This window comes from Hemitrygon akajei, chromosome 3, assembly GCF_048418815.1.
Source record: "Hemitrygon akajei chromosome 3, sHemAka1.3, whole genome shotgun sequence".
NCBI classification, from domain to species: Eukaryota; Metazoa; Chordata; class Chondrichthyes; order Myliobatiformes; family Dasyatidae; genus Hemitrygon; species Hemitrygon akajei.
In genome coordinates this window covers 18597612-18621339 of record NC_133126.1, presented here as the reverse complement: position 1 = coordinate 18621339, position 23728 = coordinate 18597612, and the positions used below count along the sequence as shown (strand labels likewise).

At 46.7% G+C, this 23728-nt stretch overlaps 1 protein-coding gene across 1 annotated transcript; it reads left to right on the top strand.

Annotated features, from left to right (window-relative positions):
• Positions 1–11073: 11073 nt before the first annotated feature.
• On the top strand, positions 11074–13014 carry vrtn (vertebrae development associated). The gene has a single exon (XM_073037584.1). The coding sequence runs from the start codon at positions 11074–11076 to the stop codon at positions 13012–13014; it is 1941 nt and encodes a 646-aa protein (XP_072893685.1).
• The last annotated feature ends 10714 nt before the right edge of the window (positions 13015–23728 follow it).

Below are 23728 nucleotides of genomic sequence, written 5' to 3'. Positions count from 1 at the left end.
AAAAACATTCAATGCAAATTTCACTGTCAATTTCTGAACTGAGATTTACAACCAGGTCACAAGTGAAGATTGGGTTCAACGGCGGGTTTTTATTAGGTGCGGGCGGGCGCTGTGACTTGGGTGATCTTTCCATGCCTGTCGACTTTATTGTGATGTTGTCTTTTAACTCTTAAGTTTCCGGAACGATAAATCTGTCCTGGCTGCTGGGCAGATCCCATCCAACGAGAATCCTTGATGAATTTCTCCACGCGTGTAATGAAAAGATCTCTTGCTGCTCCGGGTTAAATCTTCAGTTTTCCTGAAGCAAACGTAATCCATTGGAACGGCCAGTTTACCACTCGGCGCCGGCTGGAGATGCACGTTCGAGCGGGAGGCCGTGGGGGGTGGTGGTTTCCTGAAACAGTAAGGATCCGGCATGAAGGTGTTGAGGAAACCTCTGAAAGTGGCGAGAGAGGACACCAAACGAGAGGGGCAGGGACTGCCTCCAGTGTGTGTTTTGGCTGGGGAGAACACAGAGAAAGGGAACGTGTGCCTGAGTGAGTGTGTGCGCCTGCACGTGTGTTTGGGCTAGGATCTCACAGAGGTAGAGAAGGGCGTGTGGAAGGAAGGAATGGAGGGCGCTGTACTGTGCACAGGTTTCAGTCAGACTCACAGACCAAACCTGTCCAGGGAGGAGGTTAGACATCAGCAGGAAAGGCCCAACAGATCTCCCTGTTATAATATCTGATTCTGTTTTTTTTTATAACCAGCGTCCTAAACTTCTCAGCCAAATGTTAAATACCTGGGCACTGGCCCTTCCTGCAGTCAGGGACATTTTCCTGAGGTTGCACAGGACCTTGAGTTCTTAAACCTGTGCAGTTTTAGTCTTTGTATGAGGTCAATGCAGAATCTGCTCACGAGGGTCATAAAATAACATAGTATGAGAACAGGCCCTTCTGCCCAACTGATCTATACTGATCACAATATTTCCCTTGCTTGACAAGTTGGGTGCATTTAGCCCATAACTCTCCAAGTCCCTCCCCTCCATGTATCTATCTAAATCCCTCATGCATCCTCAAAGGAAACAGCATGATGAAGGACCCCATGCACCCCTCATACAATCTCTTCTCCCTCCTGCCGTCTGGGAAAAGGCTCCGAAGCATTCGGGCTCTCACGACCAGACTATGTAACAGTTTATTCCCCCAAGCTATCAGACACCTCAATACCCAGAGTCTGGACTGACACCTTGCCCTATTGTCTTGTTTATTGTAATGCCTGCACTGTTTTTGTGCACTTTATGCAGTCCTGGGTAGGTCTGTAGTCTAGCTTTTTTTGTCTGTTTTTTTACATAGTTCAGTCTAGTTTTTGTATTGTGTCATGTAACACCATGGTCCTGAAAAAACGTCTCATTTTTACTATGTACTGTACCAGCAGTTATGGTCGAAATGACAATAAAAGTGACTTGACTTGAAATGTTACATTTGTACCCACTTCCATCACTTCCTCATTCCAGGTACTTGCTAATATGTTAGGTCTTGAGTACGCAATGGACAATGTTGTGACCTTGAACTTTACTGTCTATCTGCATTGCACTCTGTACTATAACACTTCATTCTGCACTCGGTTTCTCAATGGACCATTATAATGATTATATGGATGGTCTGCAGGACAGGTTTTTTTTACTCTAGCTCAGTACACCTGACAATAATAAACCAATTTGCCATTTGTGTAAAGAAATTGCCTCTCGGGTCTCCTTAAATCTCTTCCTTCTTGTCATGTATCTATGACTGTAGTTTTGGACTGCATAATTCTGTGGAAAAGACTCTGACCATCCACATTATCCAGAACTCTCATGATTTTTATCTATTACGAGGGAACGGTGAATCCTCCTGCACTTCAGGGAATGAAGGTCCAGTGTGGCCAACCTCTCCCTGGAGCTCAGGGCCTTTAGTCCAGGTAGCTTCCTCATAACTCCCTTCAAAGTCAAAGGAAATTCATTTGCAAATTACATAGATGTTACCATATATGACCTTGAGATTCACTTTCTTGCAATCATCAGCTCTTCAGTTTTGCAGCCATTTACAAGAAAATGAAGAATTACAATAGTATTTATTTAAAAGCTACATAATTACTGTTGATTGGCCCAGGATGTTCTTCCGACCTTTGAACCTACCCTAAGATCAATCTAACCCTTTCCTCCTGCATAGACCTCCATTTTTGTATCATCCTCGTGCCTACCTAAGAGCTTCTTAAATGTCTCTGATGTATCTGAGTCTACTACCACCCCTGGCGGTACATTCCATGCAGCTACCACTTTTTTTTTCATACCTCTGACAACCACACTATACTTTTCTCCAATCACCTTAAAATTCTGCTTCCTGGTATTAGCCATTTCTACCCTGGGAAAATGTCTCTGGCTATCCACTTGTCATTTTGTACACCTGTCAAGCCACCTCTCTTTCCACTCCCTTGCTTGCTCCACCTGTCCTCCTCATCAGGATAGGTCTGCTCTTTAATCCAGACGGCATCCTAGTAAAGCAACGTACACACACAATGCTGGAGGACCTCAGCAGGTCGGGCAGCATCTATGGAAATGAACAAACAGTCGACGTTTCAGGCTGAGACCCTTCTTCAGCACTGCAAAGGAAGGGGAAGATGTCAGAATAAAAAGGTGGGGGAGGGGAAGGAGGCTAGCTTGAAGGTGATGGGTGAAGTTGGGTGGATAGGAGAGGTAAAGGGCTGCAGAGGAAGGAATCTGATGGGAGAGTGGACCACCGGTAAAAGGAAAGGAGGAGAAGACCGAAGAGGTGATGGGCAGGTGAGAGGAGGCAAGAGGCCAGAATGGGGAATGGGTGGAGGAGGTGAAATTTTTTTACTGGAAGGAGAAATGGGTATTGTAGAGGAATTCTGGGACTGCTCCATCCATTCTATCTGCCAGAAATGGAACTTCCCAGTGGTGAAACATTTTAATTCCAATTTCCATTCCAGTTTTGACATTGGTCCATAGTCTTATTGTGTCATGATGAGGTCACCCTCTGGGTGGAGGAGCAACACCTTTTATTACGTCTGGGTAGCCTCCAACCCGATGGCATGAATATTGATTTCTCCATCTGATAAAAACATTTCCCCTTTCCCCCTCACCTTTTTTTATATCCCCATTCTGTCCTCTTCTATCTTCTCACCTGCCTATCGCCTCCCCCCAGTGCCCCCCTTCTTCCCTTTCTCCTATAGTCCTCTCTCCTCTATCAGATTCCTTCCTTTCCAGCCTTTTACCTTTCCTATCCACTTGGCTTCACCTATGACTGTCCAGCTATCCTAACCCTCCCTCCACCTTTTTTTTTATTCTGGTGTCTTTTCCCCCCTTCGTTTACAATTCTGAAGAAGGGTCTTGCCTCGAAACGTCGATGGTTTGTTCATTTTCATAGATGCTGCCTGAGCTGCTGAGTTCCTTCAGCATGTTTTGTTTGGTGCTCCGGATTTCCAGCATCTGCAGAATTTATCGTGTTTGAGGTGCAAAACTCCTTTGGACCTTCTCTAGACCCTCCACACCTTTCCTATAATGAGGTGACTATAAGTGAATAACTGAACATAAGTGCAGTCTAACCAGGGTTTTATAGAGCTGCAACATTACCTTGCGGCTCGTGAGTTCAATCTCCCACTGATGAACAGACACTATATGCCCATCGGTTTGTGCAATTTATGTATTTTTCTGTGTTGCCTGTGCCTACATGCCTGTGATGCTGCAACAAGCAAGTTTTTCACTACAGCTGTATCTGACTGTACTTGTGCATGTAGCAATATGCTGTACTTGACTGTCATCAGTAAGGGCCTCACTTTTGTCCCCCTGCGTCCACACCTCAGTGAGTTCTGCGCCCACCACGACGCTGAGCTCTTCTTCCACCGCCTCCGTCTCCGAGTCTATTTCTTTGGCAAGGACTCCCCACCAGCACTGACGAGCCCTCCTTCCATTTAACACTCCTCTCTCCTATTCCAAGCTCACTCCTTCCGGACTGCTCATAACCTCACCATCAAACCTGCAGATAAGGGAGGTGCTGTAATAGTCTGGTGTACCGACCTTGCTGAGGCTGAGTGACAACTCTCAGACATCTCTTCTTACTTGCCCCTTGAACAGGGCCTCACTGAGGAACACCTGGCCATTGTCTCCCACACCATCACCAAACTTACTGACTCTGGAGATCTCCCATCCACTGTCACCAACCTCATAGTTCCCACACCCTGCACTTCCCTTTCAACCTCCAACCCAAGATCCACAAACCCACTTGTCCAGGTAGACCCATTGTTTCAGCTTGTTCCTGTTCCACTGAACTTGTATCTGCAAACCTCAATTCTGTTTTATCCTCCTGGTTCAGTCCTTTCCTACCGACATCTGTGACACCTCACACACTTTTGATTCCTTGGACCCCATCTTATTTTCACAATGGGTGTCCAGTCCCTATACACCCCCGTACCCCACAAGGAAGGTCTCAAAGCTCTCTGTTTCTTTCTGGACACCAGACCCAACCAGTTTCCCTCCACCTAGCGGAACTTGATTCTCACTCTAAATTTCTCCTTTGGTTCCTCCCACTTCCTTCAAACAATAGGGGTAGCTATGGGCACTCGTATGGGTCCCAGCTATGCCTGCCTGTTTGTTGGCTATGTGGAGCAATCTATGTTCCAAGCCTACACTGGTGACCATCCTGCACTTTTCCTAAGCTACATTGATGACTGCATTGGTGTTGCTTCCTGCACACATGCTGAACTTGTCAATTTCATCCACTTTGCTTCCAACTTCCACCCGGCCCTCAAATTCACCTGGTCCATCTCTGACACTTCCCTTTCTCTATCTCACCATCTCTGCCTCTGGAGACAGCTTATCCACCGATGTCTATTATAATCCAATGGGCTCTCACTGCTACCTGGACTATACGTTGTCCCACCTTGCCACTTGTAAAAATGCCATCCCTTCACTCAATTCCTCTGTCTCTGCCACATCTGGTCTCAGGATAAGGCTTTTCATTCTAGAACGAAGAGGAAGTCCTCTTTTCAAAGAAAGGGGCTTCTCCTCCTTCATCATCAATGGTGCCCTCAACTGCATCTCTTCCATTTCACACATGTCTGCTCTTACCCCATCCTCCAGCCACCCTACCAGAGACAGGATTCCTCTTGTCCTCACGTAGCACCCCAACAGCCTCCCCATCCAGCACATAATTCTCTGAATCTTACACCACCTGGAACTGGATCCCACCACCAAATGCGTCTTTCCCTCCTGCCCACTTTCAGCAGGGACTTCCTTGTCCATTCGTCCTTCCCCACTGATCCCCCTCCTGCCACTTACCCTTGCAAGCGGACATCTGCCCCTACACCTCCTCCCTCGCTACCATTCAGGGCCCAAAACAGCCCTTCCAGGTGAGGCGACACTTCACCTCTGAGTTTGTTAGGGTCATTTACTGTGTTTGGTGCTCCTGGTGTGGCCTCCTGTATATCGATGAGTCCCAGCATAGATTGGGAGACCACTTCGCTGAGCATCTATGCTCTGTCCAACAGAACAAGCGAGTTTTCCCAGTGGCCACCATTTTAATTCTACTTCCCATTCTGATATGTCTATCCATGGCCTCCTCCACTGTCGTGATAAGGCCACACTCAGGATGGAGGAACAGCACCGTGTATTCTCTCTGGGTAGCCTCCAACCTGATGGCATGAACGCCGATTTCTCAAACTTCAAGTAATGCTTCCTTTCCTGCCCCCCCTTCACCAGTTCCCATTCCCTTTTCCCGCTTTCATGTTATCTCCTTGCCTGCCGACCGCCTCCCTCTGGTGTTCCTCCCCCTCCCCCCTTTTTGCTTCATCCCTCCCCCTCCGAGTTTCACCTATCACCTGGTGTTTCTCTCTCCCCCCCCTCCCCCACCTTTTAAAGCTTTTTTTTCCAGTCCAACCGCAGGGTTTCTGCCTGAAATGTTGACTGTTCTTATCTTGATAGATACTGCCTGGCCTGCTGAGTTCCTCTAGCCATTTTGTGTGTGTGTGTTGCTCAGATTTCCAGCATCTGCAGATATTCTCTTGTTTGTACTTGACCTAGACAGCTTTGTGCAATGCAAACAGAAAGGCATCAACTTTCTCCACGTTGGCGTGCAGACCACACAATCTGCTGTTCACTGACTTGTATCATATAAGGCAGTGACAATAAACGCTATTCTGATGGGCTGGTTGGGTTGGAGTGGTACAGTATGGAACATTACTGCCACATTTGGAACAGTTGCTTCACAGCATCCACATTCATCGATTGGCGTTTGATTCCTGCCACTCTCTATAAGAAGTTTGTACATTCCTTCTGGGTGCACTGGTTTCCTACCTACCACAATCCAAAGATGTATGGGCTAGGGTTAGTAACTAGTGGGCACTCTGGAAGTACGGGCAGTGTTTCCTCTCATTTATAGTAACTAGTGTGTGCAAAAATCTTGTGCTGTGGAATTTTATGCCCAGTGACAACAGCATTCGCACAGAGAATAATTTCTTCAATAAGCCAGTTCTAAAATCTGCAGACAAAACTCCACGTTGTCAATACTGTCCGCATCAGAAACCAGTAAAGGAAATGTGATTGTATACAATTGTGAAATATACTTAACATGCCAATGAGGTAGAGGGTGACAACCTTTTATGCGCAGTTTAAGTTCCTTTGTGTGCTAGTAACAAAAGATGCGCATGCCTTAGAGGGAACATTGAGTGTAGGGGCACTTACATAAGAACATAAGAGATGGGAGCAGGAGTAGGCCAATCGGCCCCTCAAGCCTGCTCCGCCATTCAACAAGATCATGGCTGATCCAATCTTAACTCTAGTTTTCACCGAATCCCACAAGGCAACAGTGCCAACCAACAGGACACCATACCGCCCATTTTATTTTATTATTCATCCCGCCCAAACCCATGTGATCACCTGGGGGGGGAAAAAAAACCGAGTTGCCAATTGAGGAGAAAAAATCTGGAAAATTCCTCTCCGACCCATCCAGGCTATCGAAAACTGGTCCAGGAGATCACATGGCTGATCTAAACCTAGCCTCATGTCCACTTACCTGCTCGCTCACCGTATCCCCTAATGCCATTTTTATCCGGAAAATGTCTATCTCCGTTTTGAATTTATTAAGTGTAGTAGCTTCCACAGCTCTCTGGGGCAGTAAATTCCACAGCCCCACTACCCTCTGAGTGAAGAAATTTCTCCGCATCTCAGTCCTGGAACGGCATCCCCTTATTTTAAGATTATGCCCCCTAGTCCTAGTTTCACCCATCATTGGGAACATTTTCCTCGCATCCACCCGATCAAGCCCCTTCACAATCGTATACGTTTCAATAAGATCGCCTCTCATTCTTCGGAACTCCAATGAGTAGAGTCCCAATCTACTCAACCTCTCATCATACATCAACCCACCCATCCCCGGAATTAACCTAGTGAACCTTCTCTGCACTGCCTCTAGAGCCAGTATGTCCTTTCTTAAATATGGACACCAGAACTGCACGCAGTACTCCAGGTGTGGTCTCACCAATACCTGGTACAACTGCAGTAAGACCACCCTGTTCTTATACTCCATCCCCCTAGCAATAAAAGCCTTCTTGTGGGCCTTCTGCTGATTTGGTTGGGCGCAAATGGTACATTTCACTATATATTTCAAGGGATGTGCGATAAATCTAATCTTTAATCCTTCTCTTGCGGGTAGAGTAGTTCAGCATGTGACAGACTCCATGTTTTAGTTCCTTGCTTCTGGATGCCCAACCTATTACTTGGATATGGCCACGTTAAGATGGCATGCTGGCTCCCCGTGACTGTGTGGGTTTCCCCCTGGTGCTTCAGATTTCTCCCACGTTCCAAAAACTTACAGGTTAGAGTTAGTAAGTTGTGGGTATGCTACATTAATGAACGCTGTAAGTGTGGTGTCCTGCACCCCTCCTCCTCAAAAACAATCCTCGGAGGGGGGGAGGGAAACAGAAAAGAACTTTCTGATCTATGCCTGACAAATAATACTAACCTTTATCCTTCTAATTGCAGGCATATGGGAATAGGTGAGATGGTCAGCAGGGGCCATTTGGGCTGAAGGGCCTGTTTCTTTGCCGTATGACGCAGTTTACCCATTTGTTTTTGTCCCATTCATCAGTACTAGGGCCATAGCTTTCCGCACCTTGGAGATTCAAGTGCTCATCTGGATAATTCTTAAATGTTAGGATACCTGCTTCGATCACCTCCTCAGGCAGTCTGTTCTGGATTCTAACCATCTCTGATCCCTTTCAAATGTCCTCTCCTTGCCCTCAGCCAGGGTGTCCCAACCTGGGGTCCATGGTGTTGCTGCCTGTTACAGTGCTGGTGTTTCGGGCAGCAGGGAAGGTCCTCCATCTCTGGTGGTGTTCAGGGTTTCCTTCATCACGTCAGTAGCTTCCTCTCGGTTTCCACTACTAGCGGTTGTACAAGTCTTGGGAGGGGACTCAGGAATATCATCGCAGTTGGATGCAGAAGGAACCCACATTGCTGTTTCCATAACAATTTTGTATAACCAGTCAGGGTTGTTGGCCCTGAGTTGAACCTGGAGAACTAGAGGATCAATCCTGGCCTGGCCTCTACCCTTGGACCTTTTTGGCCCCCTTGCTTAATGGTATTGGTCCATGGCATTAAAAAAAGGTTGGGTACTCCTGCCCTAAGCCAATGCCCTACAGTTGTAGATGCTTCTGCTATTGGGGAAAAATTTGTATATTTTCTCTAATTGATGCCTCTATGAAGTCCGAGGGAACCAAACCTAGCCTCTTCATAGCTGTAACATTACATCCCAGGCAACAATCTGGGATAAGAGGATAAGATGTAAGTGAATAGGGCCAATCAAGTGTGACAGTGGAAAAGTGTGTATAGAACTGGAGGAAATAGTGGAGATACTTAATGAATACTTCAGTGTTCACTACAGAAAAGGATCCTGGCAGTTGTAGGGATGATTTACAGTGGATTGAAAAGATTGAGCATATAGACATTAAGAAAGAGGATGTGCTGGAACTTTTGGAAAGCATCAAGTTGGATAAGTCTCCGGGACCTAGTCTACTGTGGGAGGTGAGGGAGGAGATTGCTGAGCCTTTGTCAATGATCTTTGCATCATCAATGGGGATGGGGAGGTTCACTTATTCAATAAAGGGAGTAGAGATAGCCCAGGAAATTTTAGACCAGTGAGTCTTGCTTCAGTGGTTGGTAAGTTGGTAGAAAAGATCCTGAGAGGCAGGATTTATGAACATTTGGAGAGGCATAATATGATTAGGAATAGTCAGCATGGCTTTGTTAAAGGCAGGTCATGCCTTACAAGTCTGATTGAATATTTTGAGGATGTGACTAAACACATTGATGAAGGAAGAGCAGTAGATGTAGTGTATATGGATTTCAGCAAGGCATCTGATCAGGTATCCCATGCAAGGCTTATTGAGAAAGTAAGGAGGCATGGGATCCAGGGGGACATTGCTTTGTGGATCCAGAACTGGCTTGCCCACAGAAGGCAAAGAGTGGTTGTAGACGGGTCATATTCTGCATGGAGGTTGGTGACTAGTGGTGTGCCTCAGTGATCTGTTCTGGGACCCCTTTGTAACTTTTATAAATGACCTGGATGAGGAAGTGGAGGGATGGGTTAGTAAATTTGCTGATGACACAAATGTTGGGGGTGTTGTGGATGGTGTGGAGGCTGTCAGAGGTTACAGCAGGACATTGATAGGATGTAAAACTGGGCTGAGAAGTGGTAGATGGAGTTCAACCCAGAAAAGTGTGAGGTGGTTCATTTTGGTAGGTCAAATATGATGACAGAATATAGCATTAATGGTATTAATTCTTTCATGCTTATCCCCTCCCCCCTTTATCCTTCCTCTGATTGGTTTTCCACCTGGCGCCTCTAGCCCTTCCCCCTCCCCTATCTCTATTACTGGGCTTCGGTCCTCTCTCCCCCCCCCCCAACCCCCCCCCCCCCCCATTCCTGATGAAGAGTCTCGGCCCGAAACGTTGGCTACTGTTTCCTCGCGGATGCTGCCTGACCTGCTGAGTTCTTCCAGTGTCGTGTACATATTAATTGTAAGACTTGGCAGTGTAGAAGATCAGAAGGATCTTGTGGTCCATGTCGATAGGGCACTCAAAGCTGCTGCACAGGTTGACTCTGTGGATAAGAAGGCATACGGTGCATTGCCCTTTATCAATCATGGGATTGAGTTTAGGAGCTGAAAGGTAATGTTGCAGCTATATAGGACCCTGGTCAGGCTCCACTTGGAGTACTGTGCTCAGTTCTGGTCACCTCACTACAGGAAGGATATGGAAACCATGGAAAGGATACAGAGGAGATTTACAAGGATTTTGCCTGGATTGGGGAGCATGCCTTATGAGAATAAGTTGAGTGAACTTGGCTTTTTCCTCTTTGGAGCGGGTGGAGGATGAGGGGTGTCCTGATAGAGGTGTATAAGATGATCAGAGGCATTGATTGTGTGGACAGTCAGAGGCTTTCTCCCAGGGCTGAAATGGTTAACCCGAGAAGGCACAGTTTTAAGGTGCTTGGAAGTAGGTTTCGAGGAGATGTCAGGGGTAAAATTTTATGCTGAGAGTGGTGAGTGTGTGGAATGGGCTGCCGGCAACAGTGGTGGAGGCGGATACGATAGGGTCTTTTAAGAGACTCCTGGATAAGGTACATGGAGCTCAGAAAAATAGAGGGGTATGGGTAACCCTGGGTAATTTCTAAAGTAAGTACGTGTTCGGCACAGCTTTGTGGGCTGAAGGGAAGGGCCTGTATTGTGCTGTAGGTTTTCTATGTATCAAAATAATACTGGGAGTGAGTGGTCAAGTCCTGTTTGTGAATGTTAGTCCATAGTTTGTGGAATCGGCTTAGAGCTGAGGTGAGTGAAGTTATCCACATTGGTTCAGGTTGAAAAGTAATAATACTTACTGAACCTGGTGGTGTGTGTCCTGCTCAGGAGGGGAAGGCTTTGCCTATGATGGGACATTTTCTGTAGGGTTTGGTGAATAATTTCTTTTCTGAATAATCCATTTTTTAAAAAATAATTTATTCACTTCCTGTTGCCCCTCATCCCCAGACGCAACCCCGAGGGATGCCCCACCGGTCAGAACTCGTGGAAGCCTTGCGCTACCGGCTGCAGGAGGCCACAGAGTGCGCCGAGCCAGACGTCCTGCGGGCGGTGACGGTCGATGTCGACAAGAAGCTGGCGAGCCTGCCCTTCCCGCTGCCCTCCAGGAGCACTTCCTTCCGAGAAGCCGAGGTGGACCCCAGGGCCGAGGCGCTCTACCCAGCAGACGCCCCGCCGGGCATGGTGCCGCTGGCGGGCAGGGGCGTGGGTGACCGTCTGTTCGAGGCGGCCAGTGTGCTCCTGCTGGGAGATGGCAGTCTGAGCATGGAGCTGCAGCTGAGGACGATGGTGGAGATGGTGCTGCACAAGCGGTACTACCTGAACGGAATGATCGACTCGAAGGTGATGCTGCAGGCGGCCAGGTACTCGCTGTGCACCGAGGAGTCGGCCCACTGCATGAACCTGCCCATGGCCATCCTGGAGGCTATTTTTGATGCCGACGTGAAGGCCACCAGCTACCCGGGCGCCTTCACCAACATGTGGCACGTCTACGCACTGGCCTCTGTGCTACAGAGTGACATCTACTCCATTTACCCCATGAGAAACCTGAAGATCCGCCCCTACTTCAACCGGCTGATCGGCCCCCGGAGCCGGCCGCCCGGGCCCCCGCTGCCCACCCTGCACATCATGTGGGCGGGTGAGCCCCTCTCCCAGGATGTCTTCAGGCCCCAGTACTTTGCCCCCGTTGTCCCCCTGCGCGGCCTCGACAGGCCGGCCCCGCCGCTCAAGACGCTGGAGCTGCTCAACGCCGAGCCTGACATCTCCTACTCGGTGCTGCGGGAGAGGTACAGCATCACCAAGAGCACCTTCTACCGCTGGAAGCGGCAGTCGCGGGAGCACCGGCGGCGGGCGGCCGCCCGTTACGAGGCCCGCCACTACTTGCAGCGCTGCTTCGCCGAGGGCGGCGGCTTCCTGCCGCTCCAGCAGTTCCGCAGCCGCTTCCCGGACATCTCCCGCTCGACCTACTACGCCTGGAAGCACGAGATGGTGCTGTTGGCCGGCGGGAGGCTGCCGCCTGGGCCTGGGACTGCAACAGAGCCTGAGCCGGGCGGGGGAGGGGCTCCGCGCGGCGGCGAGGGCTCGGCGAAGGAGGTGGTCGGCCCGTCCGCTCAGCGGTCTCCCTCCATGCAGCAGGCCAGGAGCTTCCTGCAGGAATGCGTTCTCCTCAACGCCTGCCCGCCTTATAGGAGCTTCAGGAAGAGCTACCCCTGGATCTCCCGATCCACGTACTACAACTGGAGGAGGGAGGCGATGTGCCGGACGCGGGATGGCCACCAGCACCACGGGAACGGGCGTGCCAGTGGCCTGGCCCCGCCTCCACCCACTTCCCGGCTTGGGAGCAGTGGTGGTGGTAAGAGCCACCCCCCGCCGGGTCAGGCGGCCGCCCCTTCTTTCCCCGCCAGACTGCGGAGGGTGAGGCAGTGGCAGCGGCTGCGGCAGGAGGCCAGGAGGCGAGCTCAGAGCTGGCAGATGCCCCTGTCTGCCCTCCGCGTGCGCTTCCCCTCCATCTCCACCGCCACCTTCCTGCGCTGGTGGGCCCTGGCCCAGAAGACCGGCTCCCGGGAGCCCAGGCGGCCCCACAGGGAGTCGCCCGCCCCTGTCACTGTCCCGCAGGCCGGGGCCTCCTCGGTCCCGGAGATCCCGGGAGCCAGGGTGATGCCAGAGCCCAATGGGTTGGCCGTCTGGCCACTGGCTCCAGCTACTCAACATGGGCCATCGTCCAAAGCCAAGGCCAAGTTGTTCCTGCAGCGCCGCTATGTGTCCAGGGACTTCCCAACCTTCCGTGAGTTTAGTGGCTACTTCCCTCACACTCCGCGTTCCACCTACTACATGTGGAAGCGGGCGCTCAGCAACGGGATGATGTTGATGCACTGCCCGGGAGCGGCAGAGGAAAAGCAGACCTAGCTGAGACCCTTGGCCAGGGAAACGCAATCCCTGTTGGGATTCTTTTGGAATCTCCAGCCTGGTCCTGGATCAACCAGACCAAGTCCATTCCTGGCCGCTAACTGGGATTCCACCAGGGTTCTCCAACCTTCACCGGGACCCCTGACGGGTATCCATTGGGATTCACCAGCCCTGACTGGGATCAATCAGGCGGATTGAACCCCTGACACAGGGAAAAACTAGCCCTGACTGGGATTGGCTTGCTCTTTCTTAACCGGGATTAACCAGGGATCTCCAACCTTGTCCAAGACTTCTGACCAATAAACTCACCACAAATTTTGGGCAACCTGGCCTAATACAACCTCATGAAACCTGGTTTGATCACTGCCCCTCAAAGCATCTGAGACTGTTTGCTCTGAGGAAGGGAAACGGTTACCGTGTTTAGTTCTTTTACACAGGGATACAGTGAACTGACTCATGGATCCACGCACTGACTGCTGAAATGATTCCTGTTGTTAGGTCTGAGCTACTTTTGTATTTTTCTAATACACTGAATGTAATAATATTCTGGTGGAATATGCACATGAGGTTTCCTGTATAGTTTTGTACCTTGTCTGACATGTGAATTGTATTTTTGCATATATATTATGTTAATTGTAAATGGAGGTTTAACTAGCAGCAATTGGTCCAACTCTCTGGCCTTACTGAAAAGGAGTTGGGTGATGGCAGCTACATTATTTAATCAAAGAGAAGTTTTAAGACCTGTAGAGTGGGTGTGTGAACTTGCCTTAAATTTTGCAATTAAGCCAGCATTCACCACTTCACACTCGCACCATTCTGAGTGAAGATTTCCCCCCATGTTCCCCTTAAATATTTCACTTCTTTTACCCTAACCTATGACCTCTATTGTAGTCTTACCACAATGGCCATCAAGCAGTCATTCAATAATTACACGCCAGTCCCACATTCAATTCGACAAGAATTTACCTCCAACCAACAAACTGGGGGCAATTTACAATGGCCATTTAGCTGAACCACTTGCACAGAGAGCAGAACAGAAACAGACCATTCAGCGCACCTATTCCATGCTGAACTGCTACTGCCTAGTCGTATCAACCCCACACCATAAACGTCCCTTCTCCCCGCATCCATGTACTTACCAAAGGACACTTAAGTGCTGCAATCAAACCCACATTCATCACTTCTGCCAGTGGTTCAGCTCGTTCCACTCTCTCACCACCCTGTGAGTAAGAAGTTCCATCTCGCGTCCCCCTGAAACATTTCACTTTTAACCTGTGACCTCTGTCTGGTTCAAGTCTCACCCAGCCTGAGTGGGCAAAGCCCTCTTACAATTTACACCTGGGAGAAGGCCATACAGTCACAGACTGGGGAAGACTCCAGACAGACAGCACCCAAGGTCAGGATTGAACCTGATTCAGTTGGAGTTGGGAGGCAGCAACTCTATCTGCTGTAACATTGAGACATCCTGCTGGTGTAGAAGTGTGGACTAGTGGGGAGGCGGACACATGTTTGTGGTTGCAAATGGGTTTATCCAGGATCAACTTTATTCACGATGTACATTACGTTTATTAGCAGTTTGCTGTGAGTGTTCTGTATTTGTTATTTTTATTTGCAGATACAGGAAGGAGTAATGTCCTTCAGGCCCCTGCCAACCCAGATTTAACCCTAACCTAATCACAAGACAATTTACAATGACCAATTAACCTACCAGGTATGTTGTTGGGGAAAAAAAAAACAGATCACCCGGAGCAAATCCACGTTTTCCACGGGGAGAACGTACCCGAGACTCCTTACGGAGGGTGCCAAGATTGAACTTCAAACTCGGCTGCTGTAATGGCTTTGTGTTAACCACTAAGGCACATGACATGTAACAGCAGCATTCAACAATTATTATTTATGTAAAGATAAAGTTAGAGGTTAAAGTACAGATATGGAATAAAATGTATATAAATACATAAATTATTGTTCATCTTCACACCTTTAGCATTTGTTTTTTTTTATGAGGCCAAGTTGCTAGCTCAACCCGTCACGGATGGAAAGCCAGCTGGATTAGAACCTAAAACAACTCCCCTCATAATCTAGTGCAGATGCCACTACACCACCAGCTGACTTGTATACATAAATGCCAGCATGCAATTACAATGTAAACAGCTTAATAAAAAGTGTTTACAGTGCAGTGACTGAGATAATAGATCAGGGGTCCCCATCCTGGGGTCACGGACCCTTAGGTTAATGTTTGGAGTCTATGGCATAAAAAAGGTTGGGAACCTATGTAATAGAGGGGGGTAGGGTAGCTAACCAGAATGCTCAGATTCACTGTCAACCACTATAGAGCCCGTCTCCTGCCAAGTGAACATTGAAGGGCAGCACCAGCCTGGATGCTGTGCCACACTGCCCCCAGTGGAGCACACCAGCCCTGATGCTTCCCCCCCTCCCCCACACACACCATCACCATGGCTTGAGACCAGTCCTTGCACATACAAGACCAGCATGTATGGAGTAACAGTAGAACCATCGCTTCCATCGTAGAGATCATTATTCCCACTCTTTGCCTTCTGCCAATCTTCTTTCCATGGTAGTATCTTTCCCGTAATACCCTGGGCTCTTGTTTAGTAGCTTCATGTACAGCACGTTGTCATAGACCTGAAAATCCAAATAAACAACATCCACAGAGTTTCCTTTGTCCATCATGCCTGTTATTTGCTCAAATAATTCCAACGGATCTGTCAGGCAAGATTTCCCCTGAATGAAACCATGCTGGCTTTGGCCTATTTTATCATATACTCTGAAATCTCATCCAACATCTTACCAACCACTGAGGTCAGGCTAACAGGTTTATAAGTTCCTGTCTTCTGCCTCCCTCCCTTCTCAAAGAGTGGAGTCGCATTTGCAAATTTCCAGTCCAACAGGAAGCTTTCTATTAAAACCCCAAACCAGTGTGAAAGCATGTAACCTGACAGGCTCTTGTTTGATGTGTCAACAGTAAAATAAGCATCATTGCACCAGGGTTCAGTGGTAAGGAAGGCTATTAATTTTGAGAGGCCTACAATATAAGACCAAGGATGGAATGCTGAGGCTTTATGATCAGTCTGCTCTTGAAATATTGTGATTAGTTTTGGGCCCCCTATTTGTGAAAGGATGTTCTGGCATTGGCGAGATTCTGGAGAAGGTTCATGAGAATAATCTCAGGAATGAAATGGTTAATTTATGAGGAGTGTTTAATGACTCTGGACCTAAACACACTGGAGTTTAGCAGAATAAGGAGAGATGTCATTGAAAACTATTGAATATTGAAAGGCCTTGATATAGTGAACATACAGAGGATGTTTCTATAGCAGGGGAGTGTAGGAACAGAGGGCACAGCATCAGAATAGAAGCATGTCACTTTGAAACAGATGAGGATTTTTTTTAGCCAGAGGGTGGTGAATCTGTGGAAGTTATTGCCATCGATGTCTGTGGAGGCCAAGTCATTGGGTATATTTAAAGCGGAGTGTGATGGGTTCTTGATTAGTCAGGGTATCAAATATTTTGGGGAGAAGTCAGGGGAACGGTGTTGAGAGAAATAATAAAATACCTATGATTGAATGGCTGAGCAAACTTTGTTGGGCTGAATAGCCTAATTCTGCTCCAATATGTTATATGGCTTTATGGTTCCAGGTTTCCAAGAACTTGGATAATGGAGGCAGGATATGCACCAGAAAGTGCATGGCACATATCCCACACAGAAAGAGAAAGATTAGCTTCATCTGCACATGTACATCAAAACATACTGTGAAATGTTTTGTTTGCATCAACAACCAACACAGTCCGAGAATGTGCTGGGGTCAGCCAGCAAGTTTCAAAATGCTTTCAGCATGTCCCCAATTTACTAACCCTAACTCATATGTCTTTTGAATGTGGGAAGAAGCAATTGTACCCAGTTGTCATGGGGAGAATGTGTAAGTCTCCAGACAGTGGTGGGAACTGAACCTGTGTTGTTGGCACTGTAGAGCATTGCATGAATTGCTATGCTACTTTGCAGCCCCAATATTTACCATTGTCCTGCAGGTCTGACCATCCTCCTCTAACCTTTGAAATGCTTCTATTGACTTCATTGTTGACTGCCTGGCACCACCATATTTTATTGTCAATTGGAAAGTGAGCAGAACTTGAGGTGAACTTTAAATTCATCATCAACTGGAAAATTTAAATTGATCTTCAACTCCCACGTCCTTGTGGGAGATGAAAAGTCTTGCCCAATGACCCTTGGTTCCAGAAAATCCCTTCATTGTCAGAGCTTACTGTCAGGAGACTCAAGAGATTTGTAAGCTGTAGTGCTATGGATTTGGTGAATCATGATGAAGCCTGTAGAGATATAAAATATTAAGAAATAAATGTGAGAAGCCCTGTTTCTCACTTGGCAATTTCTGTGTTGTCGCTATTAGATAACTACAGCTGTGAAGATCCCTGCTGCACCCGGTGACCCTGTGATATCAGTCTCAGAGGCAGGTGTTAGGCCGTCTTTCTGGAGGGTGAACCCTCACAAGGCGGAAGGTCCCGATGGAGTACCTGGTAAGGCTCTGAAAACCTGTGCCAACCAACTGGTGGGAGAATTCAAGGACGTTTTCAACCTTTCACTGCTGCGGTTGGAAGTTCCTACCCGTTTCAAGTAGGCAACAATTATACCAGAGCCCAAGAAGAGTAGTGTGAGCTGCCTTAATAACTATCATCCAGTAGCGCTCACATCTACAGTGATGAAGTGCTTTGAGAGGTTGGTCATGGCTAGAATGAATTCTTCCCTGAGCAAGGACCTGTACCCACTGCAATTTGCCTATCGCCTCAATAGGTCGACAGCACATACAATCTCAATAGCTCTTCACATGGCCTTAGATCACTTGGATAATACAAACACCTAAGTCAGGATGCTGTTTGTTGACTATAGCTCATTATTCCTACAGTCCTGATTGAGAAGTTGCAGAACCTGAGCCTCTGTACCTCCCTCTGCAACCAAATCCTCAACTTCCTAACCAGAAGACCACAAAATGTGTGGATTGGTGATAACATCTCATCCTTGCTGACGATCAACTCTGGAGCACCTCAGGGGTGTGTGCTTAGCCCACTGCTCTAACTCTCTCTGTACTCATGACTCTGTGGCTAGGTACAGCTCAAATGCCATCTATAAATTTGCTGATGATACAACTATTGTAGGAGGGATTTCAGGTGGAGATTAGAGGGCGTACAGGAGCGAGATATACCAGCTGGTTGAGTGGTGTCACAGCAACAACCTTGCACTCAGTGTCAGTAAGACGAAAGAACTGATTGTGAACTTCAGAAAGGGTAAGACGAGGAAACATGAACCAATCCTCATAGAGGGATCAGAAGTGCAGACAGTGAGGAATTTCAAGTTCCTGGGTGTCAAGATCTCCGAGGACCTAACCTGGTCTCCACATATTGATGAAGTTACAAAAGAAGGCAAGACAGTGGCTATATTTCATTAGAAGTCAGAAGAGGTTAGGTTTGTCACCTAAAACACTTGTACAGATGTACCATGGAGAGCATTCTGACAGGCTGCATCACTGTCTGGTATTGGTGAGGGTGCTTCTGCACTGGACTGAAAGAAGGTGAAGGAAGTTGTAAAATTAGTCAGCTCCTTCTTGGGTACTAGCCTCTGTAGTATCCAAGACAACTTCAGGAGCAGTGCCTCAGAAAGGTGATGTCCATTAAGGACCCCATCACCCAGGACATGCCACCTTCTGATTGTTAACCATCAGGAAGGAGGTACAGAAGCCTGAAGGCACACACTCAGCGATTCAGGAACAGCTTCTTCCCCTCTGCCATCTGATTACTGAATGGACATTGAACCCATGAACACTACATCACTTTTTTCCAATATTATTTCTGTTTTGCACTATCTTAACATAACTATTTAATATACATTATTAAAATACTGTAAATGGTTTACTTATTTTTTTCTTTCTATATTATGTATTGCATCGGAACTGTTGCTGCTAAGTTAACGAATTTCACGACAGATGCTGGTGATAATAAACCTGATTCTGATTCTATATTTGGTGTGTATGAGATGCCTGGTCAGAATACTGGCAAGTACCGATGATCACATCACTGAGCCTGGTCTGCTCGGGACCTTGAGCCGCACCCCTTAAAGCAGCCTTTCTCAACCTTTTTGTCCTGGAGCAACCCTTGAAATAATTTTCAGGTCTCAGGGACCCCCCCCCCCCCGTGTAAAAATGATTAAACCTACAGCTCACGGTATATTAGCATGATCAGTAAGTTGTAGATATAATAATCCAAAATAACTGTCAATGCTCTTTTGAGAGAGAATTAATTTTCAGCCAACCTTTTTAGAAAAAAAGGCAATTAAGTTTAGTTTACCTTGAAATTAATCTATTTCTTTCCCTTTCATAAATTTTAAAAACTCATAAGGAAAATATAAAATTTCTGTTAAATAACTGGCTTAAGCCAAAATGGGATTTAATTTTTCTAAAGCTAGGCTTGGTAGATTTAACTTAAATAAATGTTGTAAATTAATTTTAATTAGTGCTATTTGCAACATGAAAATTTACCGACAATGTTGAATAGTAGATACTAAAAGCCATAAGCAAAATCAGTATGAATGAATTTATTTTATACGATTTTATACAAGACTTTTCTTACTAAGTGACATGATCAAGCTCAAATATAGGCCTATGAAACCTCTGCTTGTTTTTTGTTGTATAAGTACTCAGTTCTGGGTTGAACTTCAGATAAGCACGCACCAATTTCACCTTCAACTGAAATGAGACAATCTCCATCCTTGCTCTTGATGCTTGTTATAAAAGAAAAAGCTTGCTCACACATGTAAGAAGTTGAAAACTGCAGCAAAATACTCATTGCTTTCCTACGAATGGCGGGATACTCTTGTTTCACAGAAATCCAGAGCTTGCCCAGGGGCAGGTTAGTAAATCTCACCTTGACAGCATGATCAGACTGCAGCTCCCAAAGTTCTTTCTCTTCTCTCAAAGTCAGGTTCTCAGGCTGAGCAGAAGATTCAGAGAAAGGGTCCCTCACCCAGTCATACACTTGGGTTGAAAGGGAGTAACAATACTGTTCAATTTTGTTCTGCGGTTCTCCCAGGTGGTTTTCAATAAGACTTTCTCACTCTCCAGCTCAAGCAGCAGTGGAAACATTTCAAGATTTCCTTTTGCAAGATGATTTTTCCAAAGATTCAGTTTCCTTTTAAATCCAAGAATCTTGTCCCTTGAAGTCAAAACATTTTCTCCAGGGCCTTGCGGAGACTTGTTCAACTGGTTCATATGATGAAAAATGTTTGTTAAATCGGCTAGTTTCCACAGCCATTCTTTGTCTTCAAAGCACTCAACAAAGTCGGGCCCACTATTTTCTTGAAAGTACTCCTGCAATTCACCTTTCAGCTCAAACACCCTGTTGAGAACTCTTCCCCTGCTAAGTCACTGGATTTCTGTATGTAGCAGGACAACGGTGTCTTTATCTAGGTTTTCACATAGTTTTAAAAAACATTTTCCAGTGAACTGATCTTTGTAAAGTCAAGTCAACTTTTATTGTCATTTCGACCATAACTGCTGGTACAGTGCCTAGTAAAAATGAGAACGTTTTTCAGGACCATGGTGTTACATGACACAGTACAAAAAACTAGACTGAACTACGTAATAAAAAAAACAGAGAAAGCTACACTAGACTACAGACCTACACTGGACTGCATAAAGTGCACAAAAACAGTGCAGGCATTACAATAATAAACAGGACAGTAGGGCAAGGTGTCGGTCCAGGCTTCGGGTATTGAGGAGTCTGATAGCTCGGGGGAAGAAACTGTTACATAGTCTGGTCGTGAGAGCCTGAATGCTTCGGAGCCTTTTCCCAGACGGCAGGAGGGAAAAGAGATTGTATGAGGGGTGCATGGGGTCCTTCATAATGCTGTTTCCTTTGTGGATACAGTGTGTAGTGTAAATGTCCGTGATGGCGGGAAGAGAGACCCCGATGATCTTCTCAGCCGACCTCACTATCCGCTGCAGGGTCTTGCAATCCGAGATGGTGCAATTTCCGAACCAGGCAGTGATGCAGCTGCTCAGGATGCTCTCAATACAACCTCTGTAGAATGTGATGAGGATGGGGGGGTGGGAGATGGACTTTCCTCAGCCTTCGCGAAAAATAAAGTTAACCACTTTTGAGGCATGATCCGGAACCTTTTCATTTCATCTCCAAGAGTTTTTGACATCAATACCTCTCTGTGAAGAAAGCTGTGTGTTGTGATGTCAGGATTTTCTTTTTTTAAAAGAGAAACGAAACCTGTCCTGGAGTCAACCATTGATGGGGCACCATCAGTACAGATGCCAAGACAGTTCCTCCAAGACAGACATTTTGTTTCCAGATATGAGCACAATATATCTTGGCCTTTGCTTGTTTTGGGCAGCTCTTAGCAACAGAAAAAGTTTTCTTGAATTTCACCATAATTTACAAAGCTTACAAATGCTACAACATGACATTTATTGGTGAAATCTTTTGACTCATCAACCTGGATAGAGAAGCTGTTTTTTTCAGTTTATCATACAAAAGCTCTTCAGCATCATGTGACATGTCATCAATGCGGCAACTTATTGTACTGTTTGAGAGTGGCTGCCATCTCACCTGAACAAAAACCATGCAAGAGCCCATTCTCAAGCTACTACATGTGGATGCCTGTGCTCTTCTCACGTACGCAGAGGACACGCTCCAGGCTGCAGTCACTCTGTTCGCCAAGGCTGTGAGGGCTTTTGGGTTAACGTTCAGTCTGAAGAAAACAATGATCCTCCATCAGAAGCCCCCTCGTGGTGTTTACAACCCACCTCGGATCACCATTGACGACCACCCTCTCACCACGATTGAGCAGTTCACCTACCTGGGCAGCGTCATCTCCAACAAAGCTGCGGTGGTAAGGGACGTTGACAATCGACTCGTCAGAGCCAGCAGTGCCTTCAGGTGCCTCCAGAAACGTGTGTGGAAGAACCACCGGCTGTGTCTGTCCACAAAAATCCAGGTGTACAGGGCTGCCATCGTCACAACACTGCTATACGGCTCTGAAGCCTGGGTCTCGTATCACAAACAAATCCAGTTGCTTGAGCACTTCCTGCTAAAGCAGTACTCTACAGAGAACTCTCTCAGGGCAAGAGAGGAATACAAAGACCAACTTCAGCACCGGCTCTCTCAGACAAATATTTAGGTCAACAAGTGGCAGCAGCTGGCTTGCGTCAGAGACCCCTGGAGACTGCTGATCCACGGAGCAGCCAGGAATTTTGAGGAATCCAGACGAGCAACTGCTGAAGAGAAGAGGGTACACAGTGAGGATCCTACTACCTAAGTGCCGCATTCCAGCTGTTCCCGTGTCCCTAAAGCTCCAGAGTCTGCAGATCCAGAACTGTCTCTAGTCACCAATGACCGTTCTGTCATTCCTGAGGACTCTTCTTCCATCCTGATCTTCACAAGTGAAGAACCAGCCATCATCATCAATGAGCATGAAACCTTCTCATACTACATCTTGTCCTAGCATTTTACCCACTATAGTTTTGCATACTGGCATTATTAGTTCTCACCAGGTGAGTGACTTTTCATTTTCTGGGTAATAAATTCTGCTACTAAATAACTTACTTCCTGAATCTTTTACTGACTGTGACTTTCTTAACAAAAGCTTTACTCTATTTATTTTGAGATTCCAATAGCCATTTAAAATAATCAGATCTTTTATGTGCCATATGGCAGTGATTTGTAGTTAAATGTCTTTTCAATTCTGTTGGAACCACTACTGTGACTGTAGGTTGTCTGCCACACACTAGGCACAATGGAATGGGACAGCTTGGATCACTAGTCCATGTGAAACCCATTGATAAGTAGCTTTCATTGTAAAGATGGACTTTTGTGTGTCCATTGTTGCACTGGAGCAGTGAAATGACTCAGAAGATTATAATTAAAAAAATCTCCACATTGGACCATCAGACATGTCTGTAAGACTCGGGTTAATAAAATATAAGGTAACAAACTGGGTCAGGTCACAGATCTGTCAGTGGGTGAGCATCTGGGGGACAGTGATCACCGCTCCCTGACCTTTAGCATTATCATGGAAAAGGATAGAATCAGAGAGGATAGGAAAATTTTTAATTGGGGAAGGGCAAATTATGAGGCTATAAAGCTAGAACTTGCAGGTGTGAATTGGGATGATGTTTTTGCAGGGAAATGTACTATGGACATGTGGTCGATGTTTAAGGACCTTTTGCAGGATGTTAGGGATAAATTTGTCCCGGTGAGGAAGATAAAGAATGGTAGGGTGAGGGAACCATGGGTGACAAGTGAAGTGGAAAATCTAGTCAGGTGGAAGAAGACAGCATACATGAGGTTTAGGAAGCAAGGATCAGATGGGTCTATTGAGGAATATAGGGTAGCAAGAAAGGAGCTTAAGAAGGGGCTGAGAAGAGCATGAAGGGGGCATGAGAAGGCCTTGGTGAGTAGGGTAAAGGAAAACCCCAAGGCATTCTTCAATTATGTGAAGAACAAGAGGATGACAGGAGTGAAGGTAGGACTGATTAGAAATAAATGTGGGAAGATGTGCCTGGAGGCTGTGGAAGTGAGCAAGGTCCTCAATGAATACTTCTCTTCGGTATTCACCACTGAGAGGGAACTTGATGACAGTGAGGACAATATGAGTGAGGTTGATGTTCTGAAGCATGTTGAT

What these genes read in the sequence shown, in the direction of transcription:
- vrtn (XM_073037584.1), top strand. Translation starts at nt 11,074, where the DNA reads ATGCCCCACCGGTCAGAACTCGTGGAAGCCTTGCGCTACCGGCTGCAG.